Consider the following 16,338-nt stretch of genomic DNA (forward strand, 5'->3'; position numbering starts at 1 on the left):
CCTCTGCCTCGTTTGTCTCTTCGTCTTCTTGTTTCTTGATTTATTAGTAATAGTTTATCCTCTTGTTATTAATTTCTCTTACTCTAATTCTTTACTTTCCTATTCTACCAAATTATTCCTGTTTTTCTCCCAGTTATTTCTCTCCTCTCTGATTTGTTCTCTTCTTCTATATCTCTGGTTTTTTCCTCTTCTTATTCTGCTTCCATTTCCCACTCTAATTTTTTATTCTCTTTTCTTTCTCTCCTTTATTTTCTTATTCTACCGTTGTAATCTCTTCTATTTTCTCCACCTCGTTTTGCTCTAATCTTTTTTTTCTTCCTCTTTGTTCCACTTTACTTTCTTTCTCTTCTTCCTCTTGTTAATTTCCCAACTCTACGTCTCATTATTTTTTTTCTCTGCCTTGTTTGTCTCTGCTTCTTCTTGTTTCTTGTTTATTTATAATATCTTGATAGGATTGAATTAATCAATTTTTCTGTTCCATCATCTTTAATCTTGAGCAATAATTGTTTTTCTTATCTTCTGTTTCTTTTTTTCTCCTCCTCTTCTTCTTCTTTAATTTCCTACTCTGCCGTTGTTTAAAAAAAACTTTACATAGATCAGAGGTCAACGGGTGATGTCATCTGCATTGACTTCCTCATGTGCGTGGACTTAACATTAGCCGGTCTCGGCCCACCCCTCCTACTGCCCTCTAGCTCTAAAGGTCACTGCCTTTCAGGTACAGAATTTTTCCCTTTGATTACGTGCCTAGTCTTCGTCTATGCTAAATTTAATTTAAATAGTTTCCTCATATCATAATTTGCTGTATAAACATGACACCTTGAATAATAAGTACGTAATTTGGTGTAGCCAAACTAGAGAATCTAATTTTGATTATTTAGATGTCTTGGTTTTTATCAAAGTATGCTAAAGTAGGTGGGGTTTCCGTTTGAAAATTTTTTTTTAAGACCATTGAGAATTTTTTTTATTGATTCAATAATTTGCTTTGATTATTTCCTCATAATGCATACCTCTGTACCCACATTTACTTCTATTAGGAGCCTAATTTATTATCTCCTAATTCATTTAATGGATGAATTCTCCATGCCCTTTATACCCCAAAAATCAAAATCCTTCAGAAGGCCATTTTTCTATCAAGTGCAAAAATTTGGCCGCACCAAACCAAAAGTGTCCAGAAATTTGCATCACACATCGCACAAAATTGCACTATTAAGCAAAAAGTTCGTCATTAAACTTTATCTGAAAATACTTTAATTAATTTAAAATGAATTTTATTTATTTAATACTATAAATACTTAAGTTGTTGTTTTAATAGTACTTATAATTTTTTTATCACAATAAGATAATAGATATGCAAAGATTATTTTATTAAAATATATAAATTTTATTTGAACTTTACAGTAATTGCTGTACGTCACTTTTTTAAGACAGTACTTATTATTGAATATAAATTAAAAATACCAACAATTGGATCACTATTAGATATTGATAAGCCGAAAAATCACGTCAAATTACGTGGTCGTTGCGCTTTTTAGACTTATGCAATAAATTTATAATTCCCATAATTACTAAATAAGAATATAGAGCAAGCAAGGGGTCGATCCGCAAGGAGGCAACAATTCAGAATTTTCAAACAATTTTTATGAATCAAGTCAAGTAATTTTGAATTTTGCAATATTTAATTCAATTAATATTAAATAATATTCTTAAAATAATCAAAATTAAGTAAAACTTAATTTTGATTTCGGTCAGATAATTCCAGATAAGAATATTATTATTATTTTAAGCTCATAAAAATATAAATTATTAATTTCCCAATTTAATAAAATTTATAATAATTTTCAGAATTAAAATTGGGAATTTAATAATCAAGAAAGTGATTTTTGAATTGGAGTTCAAAATGGATGAATTTTCGGTTCAAATTTTATTTTTGGGTTTTTTATATATTAAATTAAATTCCTAAACAATAAAAACCGAAATATAGAGAGAGAAACAAATCAAATTAACCTAGAGAGAGAAAGTGAAGAAATTGGGGAAAGCCCCAATTTTGACCCTAAATTAAAAATGTAATCAAGCAGAAATGTCCTAAAATGATTAAGAATTAATTATCAAAAGTCAGATCTCGAATCCAAATCAAAAAGAATTGCTGATGCATTCAAAACATGAATCTAGGGCATGTACATTTCGCCCATGCCAAGGCGTTTTCGAATCGTTCTAGAAGATGATCAAATACAATTCAGAAACTTACAAATTTGATAAAGAGATCCAGATCTGACGATTTCCAGAATGCCTCCTGTGTCCTTCCTGGCCAATTGCTTGGGGAGAGCCTCCAAAAAGTGATTTTCACCCTTTTCCAGACCTCCATTTAAAGATCCAACCGTCTGGATTGTAGAGGGGGAAAAGACGAACCTACCCTCAAAATTTCAGCCCAATCGGACATGTAAATCTCAAGATATCAAGGTTTTAGTGAGAAAAAATCTGAGCCGTTGGATTTATTTATCTCTCCTCCAATAAGCTTGGAAATGGCGCGTTTTGATTGGCTAGCATGATTATTTCTCGTTTTCCGCTTTCTCGGATCACGCCCTGACACGTTGTTGTGCGCGTCGTCCGCCCGCAATCATTGGCAAGTGATTTCGTCATTTGAACGGCTAGGAATTCTCCACGTCACCCTGAAATAATAAAACCAAAAGAAAAGGAGAAAAGGTCTTTTTTAAAAATATATATATAATTTTTTATTCTCTTAGCCGTAATCTTTGACCATTCTTCTCTTTTATTTTAAATCATAAGCCGCTATTCTTCTCTCTCTTCTCTCTTTAAATATTTTAAATCATAGCCACTTATGTTGACTATTCTTCTCTCTCTCTTCTCTCTTTTATATATTTTAAATCATATCCGCTTATGTTGACTATTCTTCTCTCTCTCTTCTCTCTATTTATTATATAATAATAACCACTCATTCTCTCTCTCTCTCTCTCTTTATTCTTATTTAAATAAATATATCCATTTATTCGCCCGGGCGAATGACGTGGATACTCCTTAGTAAATATTTAAATATATTATAAATGCCAAATAAATAATATATGTGTTATTTAAATATGTAAAAATTATTTCTTGGCTATATAATGGTCAAAAAATTATATAAAAATATGGAAAATTCCAGAAAAATCATGGAAATACTTACCAACCTTTAGCCAAGTATTTAAAACCCTGTAAAAAATATTTCTTCACTGAAATGAAGTTAAATTCCATAAAAAATGATAAAAAATCAGAATTAATAATAAAATGAAAGGTTAAATGATCTATCTTTATTTTAATATGATAACATGGAAATATAGTCATTAAAACACATAAATATAATATAAAATTCATTAATTAATCATGTTAATTTGCAAGTTATCAGATATCACGTTGACAGGAATTTTTTTATAATATCTTGATAGGACTGAATTAATCCTTTTTTCTGTTCCATCATCTTTAATCATGAGAAATCAAGAAATCAAGAAGTCCTAATGATGCTGAAGTCCTGGTACAGCAACGAAGATGTGTGAGCGGATGATGAAGAGGATGGTGACGAAGATGACGGACCAGTCAACATTCGTGTCAACGCATCGTAGATCACCAAGGTGTGTGCGTCTTACTTGGAGATTTAAGCGCATACCTTTTACTTCAGATTCATGACTTTACTCTTTACTTTAAATTTTTACTACATTCTGGACTCATTTGATATCTTTATTGTGTAGATACGCGAACATAGAGGACGTCCAGTGGGAACAAATGTCAAAGTTGGGAACAAATGCACTACCATCCAGACAGCTGAAGAACTGGAGTCTGAATTTTCCCCCGGCTCAACGTTCGGGTTCAATGCCATTCTAGAGTTAGCGGTAGAGACCGAAGCATCAGAGCCCATATCTGCTGAAGCGTGAGTCAAGAATTATGAAATGACTTGGTTATTTTTTAACAAGAATTATGAGATCAGTCAATGACTTGGTACGTTTGGTTTGCGTCTCCCTATTTTGAATTCGAAATCAGTCAATGTCTTGATAATTTTATGCTAAATCACTGTCCTAACCAAGCGGCCATTGCAAGAAATTCTGCACCCTCTTTGTTTCAAGTGGATGATGATCGATCCAAACAGATCGATCATGACTGCCTGATGGAGAACACTTCTCTATCATGCCTTTCCTCCCAATGACACGTTTCTTCATTCTGCAGCAGATAATCTCATGAGGTTTGATATTTCTATCAAGGAATTATTCATGATCTTGCTCTGATTCTTAGATTGTTCTCCGGAGGAATTTCTATACTTGGAGTTTTGAATATCTTGCTATGATTCTTATCCAGCCGTTTTATTTGTTAAATCCTTTTTCTTGTTTCGGTTCAAATGGGATCAAGTGAGAAGAAATTCGCAGTATTTAGTGTGCTTTCATCATATTTTTTAAAAGTTTATAATGATGCTGATCTAATAAACTCATGTTTGATCAATCTTTCTTCTCGGTTTTGATTCCACGACGAATCTTTTTTTCCTCCAAGTCAAAATCATACAAAGCATGATGAAATTCACATTCTTGGACTTCTCTATCCATTTTTCTCTATTTTTTCTCCATTTTTATAGCTTTTTTTTCGCCATGATCGAATCAAATCAACCGTTATGAAAGTAAAATCCATTGTTTTCCTCGATCCATTTTTCTCCATTTATGTATATATTTTTTCGTGTATCTTTTTTTTCGTCCTGATCGAATCAACTAAATCACGATGAAAATTAAATCCATCTCTTTTCTAGATATATTTTTTTCCATTTACTCTATTCTTTCTTTTTTCTAGCTTTTGATTGTTCTATTATTTTTTTTTCTCCTCTTCGAATCGCACCACGCATAAAGAAATTCAAATCCTTTGATTTTGTAACTTTATTTTATTACTTTTTCTTCAGGATCGAAATCCTACAGAATAAGAGAAAATTCACATTTTCTTATTTTCGAGCACCATTTGTTCTACTTATGGCAATTTTTTTTTCCTGACTGAACCTAACCAACCATTATAAAATTTACATTAATCTTCTCCATTTTTTTCTCCTCTCTAACTGAACTCTTGATCGAGTCATATCAAACATGAAAAATTTACATCTATTTCTAGATCCAATTCTTTCTCAAATTTCCTCTGTTTTTCTACGTTATGGTTCTATTTTCCTCTAATTTGTAGCTCCATTTCCCTCTATTTTTCTGGCGATTCTTTTTTTTTCCTCATTAAATTAAAACCAGCCATTAATAAATTCACATTAATTTTCTCCATTTTTTCTGCTCTCTAACTTAACTCTTGATCGAGTCATACGAAACATGAAAAAATTCACATCTATTTCTATCTCCAATTCTTTCTCAAATTTCTTCTATTTTTCTACGTTCTGATTCTATTTTCCTCTAATTTTTTAGCTCCATTTTCCTCTATTATTCTGGCGATTCTTTTTTTTCTCCAGATTAATCAAACCAGCCCTTAATAAATTCACATTAATTTTCTCCATTTTTCTGCTCTCTAATTTAACTATCTATCTAAGCGCACCAAACATGAAGAAATTTAAATATATTTATAGCTCCAATTTTTCTGGCCCCTGATTTTATGGCAATTTTTTTTCTCCAGATTAAATCAAACCAACCATTAAGAAATTTACATTAATTTTCATCATGTTTCTGCTCTCTTCATCTAGTTTCCATTTAAGAAATAAAATTAATGTAAATTAATTTACATTAATCGGCAGAACTGAATTTAACTCTTGATCAAATCATACCGTGCATGAAAAATTCACATAATTTAGTTTTTTGGATCCATTTTTCTCAATTTTTTCTACTCTGATTCTATGATGATTCCCGCTTTCATTCATCATAATCAAATCATACCAAGCATGAAAATTTCCACATTTTCTGATTTTCTTGCTCCACTTTTCTCCCATTTTCTGGCTTCTTACTATTTAATGTTTCTCTTTTCTGATCATCAGGATCAAATGTTTATGTAGGAAGATAACTCCAGTCAGAAAGGTGGGAATTAAAAGAAACAGATCCTCATGTCAAAATTTTGAACAAAGTAAAATAAATACTCACTCATCTGAACAATCAAAACAAATAAAATTGCATTTCCAGCAATACAAGTAAGAGATGGGATCTTAATGAACATTGGACTACAATCATTGTTCAAAAGAGAGAGAGGGATCCTTATTCCTTACCAAAGCACATGGAAGAGCTAAGGAATGTAAATAATATCTTAATTAAGATATTAGGAAAATGATCTAGTCCTTAGGAAGCTAGACAACCTAGAGGAGCATGAAAAATAATAGAGGGACAACAAATTCGATTCGAGCCAGTCAAATTCGATTCCATTTTTTTTTCTTTAAAAAATTAATAACAAAATTTTTTTTCAAATTTTCCAAATAACTGTGCGAATTTTGTGCAAATTTCATGCGAATGTGTGAATTTCGTGCGAATGTGCGAATTTCGTGCAAATGTACGGATTTCGTGCGAATGTGCGAATTTTGTGCGAATTGTGCGAATGTGAGAATTGTGCGAATTTCGTGCGACTGTGCTGATTTCGTGCGAATGTGCGAATTTTGTGCGAATTGTGCGAATGCGCGATTTGTGCGAATTGTGCGTTCTTATTTTCGCTCAGAAAACGAACAGAACAAAGAACAGACCCTTGTGCGGTTCTTTTGTGCGAATTTTTTGTGCGAATAAAGAGGACAGAACAGAACGACCATGTCTAGTCTCACATAAAAATGTAAATCATCCAGTCCATAGTCATCTTCCCCATCTCACAAACACCTATCCATTCTTCCATCACATCCATTAGTTAGATCATTATCATTAATTTTTCCACCATTCTATTTTGGCATCATCTGTCCTCATCCACTCACATCCATTCGCCCATTTCATCATCTTATCTTCTCATGCATCTTCTACATTCATCATCATTTCACGTCTTCTTCTATCTCACTCTCTCATTTCCATTTGATCTATCCAGGTCCTCCTACATTTCCATTTGGTTTATTAAATAATTATTATCACCCTCTCACCATATCATATTCATCACACCACAATCTCCTATTTTATATGTATCTCCTCTCGTCCCTATTGAATCATCGTTTGAAGAGCATTTGAACCCCACTATTAGTTCCTTGTGGGGACGACCCTCCCTCGTCACTAACTAGTAAAAATATTTTATGAGTAAAGGTTTGTAAATTATTTATGATTAACTCAAATATCAACAACAAATTAACACCCTCAATTTGAGTTCATCAACAATATAAGACATAATACTCGATTAAAGTAAATTATTTATCAGATGAACTAGGATATATCATAAGAGAAGACACCGCAGCCAAAATTAAATGTAAAATATATACTCAATACATAGATGTTTATAACAGAGAACAAATCTATTTTTTAATATTTGAAACTCAAATTTACCAATGGGATCACGCCATTTATATGTATATTTTATATATCATTGTAGGAAAACAATGACACATTTTTTTAAGTATCAGGAACATATAACTACATGTAATTACCCTTTTATCTTAGTAAATAAAATTTCATTTTATTGAGGTTCATTTATATTACTCAACCATCTACTTTAATGTTGTAACTATATAAAAAAATAGGAACATCTGACAGTATTGTAATGTAATTGCACTGTTCTTATCAGTATTCTTTTCCCTTTAGCTTTTATTTTTACTATTTTATTCTTTTTTGAAATATGTATTATTTATTTAAAATACTTATCTAGTAATAGTATGTAATTAAATTTATCACGAGTTGTGACTCATTAAAAACTCAACGCATAACCTGTTAAATTTTTGGTAATTTCAACGAGATCCAAAAAGTCTGAACATGACATTATTATGATTTTTTCCCATGTGTTTCCATCTTTAGGCTTTTTACTTGTCATTAATGTATACTACAACGCAACATCATTTTATTATTTATCGAATAATGCAAAATAATAAAAAATAGGTATGTTTTACTAACCAACTGGCTGATTATGCCACTCAACACTAAAGTAAATAATAGAATGATTCCATTCCTCATAGGTTTGAGCTAGTTTGTCCCCGATAGCTAGTAATACATGTTAAAAATGAGGGGAATATTAAAGGACATCGTGCCTTTTTCAGCATCAGGATTTAGGAGAAAATCACATTTCAAGCACTAAATAAGGGATATGGTAAATCTGGATGTGATTACTATCTTTATAGAAATTTGGCTTCATTTTGGCAAAAAACAGAAATTGGTGTTTAAACATTTTATGTAATTCAAGATAAATGTTTTGCTCACATTGGGTAATCAATGAGAGTGTTATAAATATGTAAACATAAAATTCATGTAATCAATGATAACCTTTTACATCCATTCATTAGTATCCTCTGAGGAATTTTTATAACGACATTGGTTTATTTTCAGGTCGTGAAGAAACATTGTATTTTTCATTTTGGATCTTATCAGCTTAACAGATATCATTATACCTCGCTATGTTTCTTAATTTTTATTTCCACAATAAGATTAAACATTTTCAGATTAAGATATTATTTCTAAAAATATTATAATGTAGTGATTAAAATTTTAACAAATATTATAAAATATTATGTTACACTTAGTAATAATTGTCACATAATTTACCCCACATCCGTTTCAGGAAAGAAATCTGGATTATCTAGTAACTATTAACGCAATTTCATCAAAATAATTCTAAAAACCAATAAAAATATAAAGTTATAATAAAATGAATTCGTTTTAATAAAAAATCAGTTAAGACGATACTGAATTCATTATAACTACATTTTGTTAAATTAGATTCCGATAAATTATTCTATAAGTTGAAAAATTAATAAGCTATTCAGTTAATATTTACATTAATAGATTTATTATCATCTTTAAAATATATTAAGGGTCTTTGGTCCATTCAGATGACGTGGTTAAGAGTATTGTGAATTTTAAGTTATTTTATTTCCCCCAACATATATAAACGAGAGAAAAATATAAAATTTAAACTACGTCTTCAATAAATTAATTTTCAAAAAATAAAATTCTATTCTAGCTTCAGGACTGTATTTGTTTGGTAATTCTAGCACACACCAACTATATAACCAACCTAATGCACAACAAAACAAAAGCATCAACTTAAAACCATTTAATATCCGCCACTAATTTTTGTAGCCAAGTGGAAAATTGTCCAAAGACAAGCTCTGTCTGGTGTGAACCATTTTGGGAGAACTAAACAACTGTTCACTTTCCAATCTTCATGGTAAGACTGAATAAATGTTAAATGGGCTTTTAAATGGGCCGAACAGATAGAAGCCCGTTCAACAACAACTCACACTTACTGAACTGGGCCGAGCTCCCCGAGGAAAGAAATTAAGTGCATAAATTAAAACCGAGTGTCGCATTTATATTTCTATCTACGGTCCCCCTTTTCCCAGCTGTGGTCGCCGAGACTCGCCGTCGTTCCCAGCGGCGCCGCCGCGTTCGCCGGCCGTCCTCCACCGAAGCTCGATCTGATCTCTCAGCAGAGCGGCAACGGCTTCATTCCACTATCATTTCCTTGGTTTTCCGGCGGATTACCGTCGTCCCTTTCGAGAACTTGGTCATCCATTAGGGTTTGGGCCCGAGGAGGAAGGAGGCGGCGTTCTACCGATTGGGAATTCCAAAATCCGGCATCTTTCTTGGCATTCTCGATGAAAAGATGTCCAGGCCGGAGACTGATCCGATCGGAGTAGCGCGCGACGATGGTAGCAAGACGGGGTCTTCACCGGCGAAGCGCGGGCCGCAGCTCCAAGTGACGCAGTCCCGATGCGTGAGCGAGACGGTGAACGGATCTCACCTTTACACCATCAAAGGGTACTCTTTGTCCAAGGGGATGGGGGCGGGGAAGTACATGTCCAGCGAGGCCTTCACCGTGGGGGGCTACCAGTGGGCGATCTACTTCTACCCGGACGGGAAGAACCCCGAGGACGGCGCGCTGTACGTGTCCGCGTTCATCGCCCTGGCCAGCGACGGCACCGACGTGAGGGCCCTGTTCGAGCTCACTCTCCTCGACCAGAGCGGCAAGGACAAGCACAAGGTGCACAGCCACTTCGACCGCGCCCTCGAGAGCGGCCCCTACTCGCTCAAGTACAAGGGCAGCATGTGGTTCGTCTCCTCTTCTTCTTCCTCATCCATTATGAGAGATTTGATGATGATGATTAGGATGAAACCCAACCCAGTAAGCGATTCTTTCAGGGGGTACAAGCGGTTCTTCAGGAGATCGGCGCTGGAGACGTCGGACTACATCAAAGATGACTGTCTGGCGATGCGATGCACGGTGGGGGTGGTGAGGACGCGCATGGAGGCGCCGAGGCAGCTCAGCGTGGCCGTGCCGCGGCCGGACATGGGCGGGTGCCTGGGGAAGTTGCTCGAATCCGGCGTCGGCGCCGACGTCGTCTTCGACGTCGGAGAGGAGAGCTTCAGAGCCCACAAGCTGATCCTGGCGGCGCGGTCGCCCGTCTTCCGAGCGCAATTCTTTGGGCTGATCGGAGACCGGAACGCCGCCAGGGCGGCGGTGGCGGACATGGAGGCGGCGGTCTTTAAGGCCATGCTGCAGTACATCTACACCGACGAGCTCCCCGAGACGGCGGCGGAGCCCTCGGCGGTGCTGTTCCAGCACCTGCTGGCGGCGGCGGACCGCTACGGGCTCGACCGGCTGAAGCTTCTCTGCGAGCAGAAGCTGTGTGGGGAGATCTCTCCGGCGACGGTGGCGGCGACGTTGGCGGTGGCGGAACAGCACCAATGCAGCCAGCTCAAGGCTGCCTGCCTCAAGTACGCCGCCATCCCGGCCAACCTCGGCGGTAGGCGGCGGCGGCGACCCCTTCTTCTTCTTCTGGGCTTTGCTTGGAATTCAGGCATGCTGACAGAGGTTTGCTTGTGATGGTTTTGATGCAGCGGTGATGCAGACAGAAGGGTTTGGGCATCTGGAAGAAGCTTGCCCATCGCTTCTCTCTGATCTCCTGGAGACAATTGCGGTGGTGGAAGACGACCCAAGCCAGATGCCCACCAAAAGGGGAGGAAGCAGCGTCCAAGGCCTCGACTTGCCCGACGGCGTTGACGCCACTGGCCGCCGCCTCCGCCGGCGGCTCTGAACCCACCGCTACCTCCACCCTTCTCTCTCCATCTCAAACTCTGTTTGACTCTGAGGGAGGCCATTGGCAGAATGATCCATCTTTGGGCTGAAATTCGAGTTCCTGGTGTTCTATCATCAAGTGGATTATATAGAGGAGGTGGAGAAGAAGGAGAAGAAGCTAGCAGAGGTGAGATGATGGTCACCGCCACACAAGAGAGGAGATTTGTTGTGGCCTTGCCAACTTCTTCTGGTACTTGTTGTGGTCTTCGTTTGTGAAGCCGGGGATGTTCAGTTTCCAGTTCTTCTCTGTCATGAGGATGAACATTTGCAGGAGAGAAAATAAGAAAAAAATAGGAGAAAAACATTTGCAGGATCTATAATGAAAGACAAAAATGCACGTTACTGACCGAGGTGCAGTAGCAAATCTTTGTGTTCGAGTGTTGATGATTTTCGGTGCTTCGCGATGTTGCACGCGAATGACGTTACCTGGACCGATGGAAAAACCAGATGATATTACAATGATTAATGATCGACGGTTAGTTTTTTCTTTACGGATTGGAAGAAAAACAAATGGGAAGAGAAAAATAGCACTTTGAAACAGTTCCCATCTTTTTTTTCACAGCATAAAGAATAATATGTTCAGACGTAGAGTAAAATTTAACAAGTCCGCAGTGTCTTGGTTGCACCAAATGAATGGAAATTTGTATGTAAAAAGTGAGGGGAATTACCGAGTAAATGAAATCATCAGCTATTTCTAAGAGCAAATCTTCTACTTCAGGATCCAATTTCACCTGGGGATCCACCTGCAGCAGATACCAAGGCCTCATAAAAATTGACGAAGGAAAGCAGAAAAAATAAACCTAAACATAAAAAATGGCAACAAAAGGTTATCAACTTAATGAACGAATGAGACATTAAAAAATGATTCTCATCCAAAAATCTCATGAAAACAGATGTTACGCACCCCCAACATGAATTCCCTCTCCTCGCGCTACTGGACTAGCGTTATCAAAATACTCGAAAAATAAATATCTCATAAAATATACTCAAAAAAATAATTCTCACCCCAAAATCTAAGGAAAGGAAAGGTCACGCACCCCCAAAATTGTTCTCTACTTGCGCAACCGAAAACAAATATAGAACCCTATCTCCTTTTAAGTGGTTTGTGTACCTGAGAAACCAAGTCCTGTAATTTTCTCTTTCCAAGGAGTTGACTACCAACATCCGCCCCTTGACTTGCGCTTCTAACAGAAGTGCTTAAGATCGATGCAGAATTTTCAGCCTGCAGTCCGGTCATGCTTGTTGACTTCTGAAGAACAGATCCATGAACCCTAGGAGACTGTTGTTGCTGTTGCTGTTGCAGAAGTTGCATCTGCTGCTGCTGCTGGGACAAAGTCGCGGACAGAGGCTGATGCTGCTGTTGCGGTTGTTGTTGCTGCTGTTGTTGAATTAGCTGAGAAATTTGCTGCTGACTCATTGACATGATTTTTTGCTGCATTTGAGAAGAGAACTGCTGTTGAAGAAAAGCTTGTTGATGTCTCTGCTGCTGCTGCTGCTGCTGCTGCTGCTGCTGTGGTTGGATATGATAAGAGGGCGAACCGGGGCTGCTCAGACCTGGCTGCATCTGTCTCATCCACTGCTGTTGTTGCGTGAACGAGTTCTGCATTATTGCTGATGGCTGCCCATTTTGAGCTAACCCAGACAGGATATTCATTGATGCCAGGGACGAAGTCCTTTGAAGGCCTTGCCCCCCAAGCTTCTACGAAAATAAATTATAAACGAGTGAATAAAATTCAATTATTAAAGAGATAAATGCTTTATAGACTTTGGGCAAATTGTCGGTGAAAATATTAAGAAAACAATGAAAACATTTGTATTTGGAAAGAAAGATTAAGCTATAGGCAGCATTTACTGACGATGAATAAAATTGCCGTCACGCAGGACCCCTCATCATCATTGTAGTTGTCCACGGCTTGAGGGACAATGGCAATTTGGTCATCGCTATTGTCATTCTAGCTGCAGACGAATGACAATTTGGTCATTGTCTCCTGTCATCTGATTGAGATTATCAGATGGTGAGTGACGAGAGGAGAAAATGACTCAAAATCATCATCAAACTACCTGCTGACGAGAGACGATAACAGTGATGACTTTGTCATCGTTTTCCTGGCGGTGACATATGGCGGGGTGATGACGACTCATACTGCCCCCTCATCATCGTCATCGGAGACAGAGAACAATTCCTATAGCTTTATTGATCCAGTAAGCTTACGTAAGGTATCCACTCATTTGAGAGCACGGCAAAGCTAAGCTAGATAAAAGAATATCGTCTAATTTTGATAGCCACGGGCTTCAGGCGATGAAGATCTTTCCCGATATAATGGTATTCATTACACGTGAAACCGAGAGGATAAAAATATGCTAAGATGTAAGCACAAATTTATAAACCTTCTGTTTTCCTTAATATGAAAGATTAAGCTCGTCGACATCATTCCGTCGGAAATCTCTTATCAGTTATAACCAAGGAATAGTCAGTTTAAGAAATAGCAGTTAATGCGTAAACCCCATAGGATCTGTTCAGCAGCACAAATGAATTTTAGAGAGAAAAGGACAAGAAGTAGGACAACAATTTATCGGTTTCATAGAATCCAAGTCCGCCCTGATAGACTTCCATGATCTTTCACTGAGAAAAACACAGAGGCAAGCTATCCTAGAATTAAAACTGGCATTCTTCAATCATAAAATGTGAGTCGGTGTAACTTAAGAGCATTAAAAATGCAAAAAAAAATGGTAATAGAGGGGATATCATTTGATGTCGGCTACCTGAGGAGAAGATGGAGACGGCTGCAATAATTGCTGCTGTTGCCTCATCTGTCCATGCTGTAACCGTTGTTGGCCCAAAGAAAGAGGCCCATTTGCTCTAAGCTGGCCCAATGAGCTCATCAAACCAATAGACTGCACACCTTGAAATGTCTGCCCTGATGTATTAGACTGATGGAACTGTGAAGTCTGACCCAATCCATTTTTTTGTCTAGACTGCAAAAAAATTAAAAAAACCTCTTTAAAAAACCAGGAAGACAAATTTTTGGTCATGATGTTTATCTTTTACACATGATGAGCCTAACCTGTGAAAGTACTTGACTCTGCAGATTAAACTGAGTCGTCGAAGGCTGTCCGGCCAGCACCGGAATCTGCGCCGCCATCGACACCTGAGGCATCATCCCTGCTCGCGAAATCCCCCCAACAATTTGTTGTTGTTGCTGCTGAGAAAACTGAGGCTGTTGCATTTGCTGCAATTGTTGCTGCTGTTGTAGCCATTTCTCTTGTTGCTGTTGAGTCTGCTGCTGTTGCTGAAGCTGATAATGTTGCTGTTGCTGTAAGCTTGGCTGTTGTTGCTCTTGTTGCTGTTGCTTCTGTTGTTGTTGTTGTTGTTGTTGCTGTTGCTTCTGTTGTTGTTGTTGCTGCTGGAGTTGAGATTGCTGCTGTTGCTGAGGCAGTTGATGATGATGTGGGAGTTGCTGAAGAGGTGGTGATGGTGATGGCTGTTGTTGTTGCTGCTGCTGCTGAAGAAGTTGTTGTTGTTGTTGTTGAAGCAACTTCTGCTGTTGTTGTTGTTGTTGTTGTTGCTGCTGCTGCTGGTGGGCGTGCGAGCCACCAAAACTCATCTGCCCATACATCCCGGAGTGCTGTCTCATGATGTTAGCCGCCCCCGCCGCCCCGAATTGCTGCTGAATCTGCGCTATTCTGAGGCTCGAGGCCGTCCTCTGAAGATTCTGCTGCGAGACTTGGAAGCCTGTGGAACCGCTCATCATGCTGGGTTGCTGCAATTGGTGGGCCGATTGGAATTGCTGCTGCTGAAGATGCAGTTGATGCGGTTTCTGAGGCTGTTGTTGGCCCTGAGACTGACCTGCAATTTGCTGCTTTGCCGGGTAATCTGATATGCCGGCGCTCATAAGGGGCATTTGGGGAGAGGAGATCAAGGGCTGATCTACGATGGGCGAGTGCGGGATCGGGGTTGTGGGCGCTGCGCTGACGTTTAATTTCACCGTGGAAGAACTCGGATCGCTGCTCTGCATCTGCTGCGTTGTTTGTGGGGGAGCGGCTGAAGCGTCTGAAGAGTTGCCCTCTTCCCTGATCTCCACTCCGCCGCTGCTGTGTTCGCTTACGGAGATAGACTGAGTCTCCAGGGTCTGGGCCGTCCTCTTGGACTCCGCCATTGCCGGCGAGAAGGATGGCCACGTGGCCTGGTCGCGTGTTCCGCCGGAGTCGCCCATCTACGTCATAGATGATCCCCACCTGCTGTACCGTCGAGGACGACAAAAGCCCGGAGAATGGCCAAAATCGAAACTTTTACCGGAAATCTCCCAAACCCACCTTCCGTTGGAACCCTAGCCCAGACCCAGTTCGGGAAAAGGGGAATTTGGGGAGAAGAAAAATGGGGATGGTGAGGACGCGCTTCCGATCGTCGCGAGGAGATCCGCTGCCTGAACTTCAATCGATGGGATTGGAAATTCGCCGTTGGGGATTCGCGGCGAGGCCAGATCGGTATCGAAACGAAGAAATATAATTGAACAGTAGCAGAGCTCGCGTTTGTTCTAGTATCGCGCCGCCAACAACCTCCCCGCCATCCCCGGGTTACGCTGTAACTATCTCCATCTTTTCTTGTCAAACTATTCATTTATCCAAGTTAAAAATGGACGCTTTAATGGCCGGTTTTCCATAGGCAGTATAAATGAGGTTTCCATAAACAACCTTACAAAGGTTTGAGACGATCATTTTCTTGATTTAAGAATTTCTGTCTCTAATGGATGACATGATTTGTCCTTATCAATGTAAGTCCGAAAGATGATGATCGTTTCAACAAATACTTATGAAAGGATAACAGCATATAAGTCTCATAGAGAACTTTTCAAAATTTCTGGTAATCCAGAGGAAAGATAATTAGAAAATAAGGTTTTTATGTAAAGGAATACACATCCAGCACCCTATTTGCCACTGGCACCTTTGATTCATTTAATCTGAAATGGAACATGAGTTAATATCATAATAGTGTACGGGAAAGTATCAAAGTGGACAATCAAATAATTTACAGTATATAAGATCTATATGTACTCATTGCCTATTATTAATTATTTAATTTACTACGTTATAAACCCTACTTACGAGTTAACTATTTTGAAATTTATTAACAACTGAAATATATTTTACAAATAA

General features: G+C 38.3%; 2 protein-coding genes across 2 annotated transcripts; one reads left to right on the top strand and one right to left on the bottom strand.

Moving 5' to 3' along the window:
* Nucleotides 1-9,324: 9,324 nt before the first annotated feature.
* Nucleotides 9,325-15,772, bottom strand: LOC144714660 (uncharacterized). The gene is made up of 7 exons (XM_078589441.1): nucleotides 14,250-15,772; nucleotides 13,948-14,160; nucleotides 12,296-12,883; nucleotides 11,853-11,927; nucleotides 11,532-11,610; nucleotides 11,328-11,430; nucleotides 9,325-11,230 (listed from the first exon to the last, which is right to left on the bottom strand). Exons 1-7 carry the CDS (start codon nucleotides 15,396-15,398, stop codon nucleotides 11,152-11,154), a joined length of 2,286 nt encoding a protein of 761 aa, XP_078445567.1. The 5' UTR covers nucleotides 15,399-15,772; the 3' UTR covers nucleotides 9,325-11,151.
* On the top strand, nucleotides 9,712-11,422 carry LOC144714661 (BTB/POZ and MATH domain-containing protein 3-like). The gene is made up of 3 exons (XM_078589442.1): nucleotides 9,712-10,157; nucleotides 10,248-10,852; nucleotides 10,947-11,422. Exons 1-3 carry the CDS (start codon nucleotides 9,712-9,714, stop codon nucleotides 11,141-11,143), a joined length of 1,248 nt encoding a protein of 415 aa, XP_078445568.1. The 3' UTR covers nucleotides 11,144-11,422.
* Nucleotides 15,773-16,338: the final 566 nt, after the last annotated feature.

The sequence above is a fragment of the Wolffia australiana genome, chromosome 17 (assembly GCF_029677425.1).
Source record: "Wolffia australiana isolate 7733 chromosome 17, ASM2967742v1".
NCBI lineage: Eukaryota > Viridiplantae > Streptophyta > Magnoliopsida > Alismatales > Araceae > Wolffia > Wolffia australiana.

What these genes read in the sequence shown, in the direction of transcription:
- LOC144714661 (XM_078589442.1), top strand. Translation starts at nt 9,712, where the DNA reads ATGTCCAGGCCGGAGACTGATCCGATCGGAGTAGCGCGCGACGATGGT. An exon ending in AAGTACAAGGGCAGCATGTG is followed by an intron (nt 10,158 to 10,247) that starts GTTCGTCTCCTC and finishes CGATTCTTTCAG; the next exon opens with GGGGTACAAGCGGTTCTTCA. An exon ending in CATCCCGGCCAACCTCGGCG is followed by an intron (nt 10,853 to 10,946) that starts GTAGGCGGCGGC and finishes GTTTTGATGCAG; the next exon opens with CGGTGATGCAGACAGAAGGG.
- LOC144714660 (XM_078589441.1), bottom strand. Translation starts at nt 15,398, where the DNA reads ATGGGCGACTCCGGCGGAACACGCGACCAGGCCACGTGGCCATCCTTC. An exon ending in TACAGGACTTGGTTTCTCAG is followed by an intron (nt 11,928 to 12,295) that starts GTACACAAACCA and finishes TATCTGCTGCAG; the next exon opens with GTGGATCCCCAGGTGAAATT. An exon ending in ATCTCCTCTCTTGTGTGGCG is followed by an intron (nt 11,231 to 11,327) that starts GTGACCATCATC and finishes CTCGAATTTCAG; the next exon opens with CCCAAAGATGGATCATTCTG.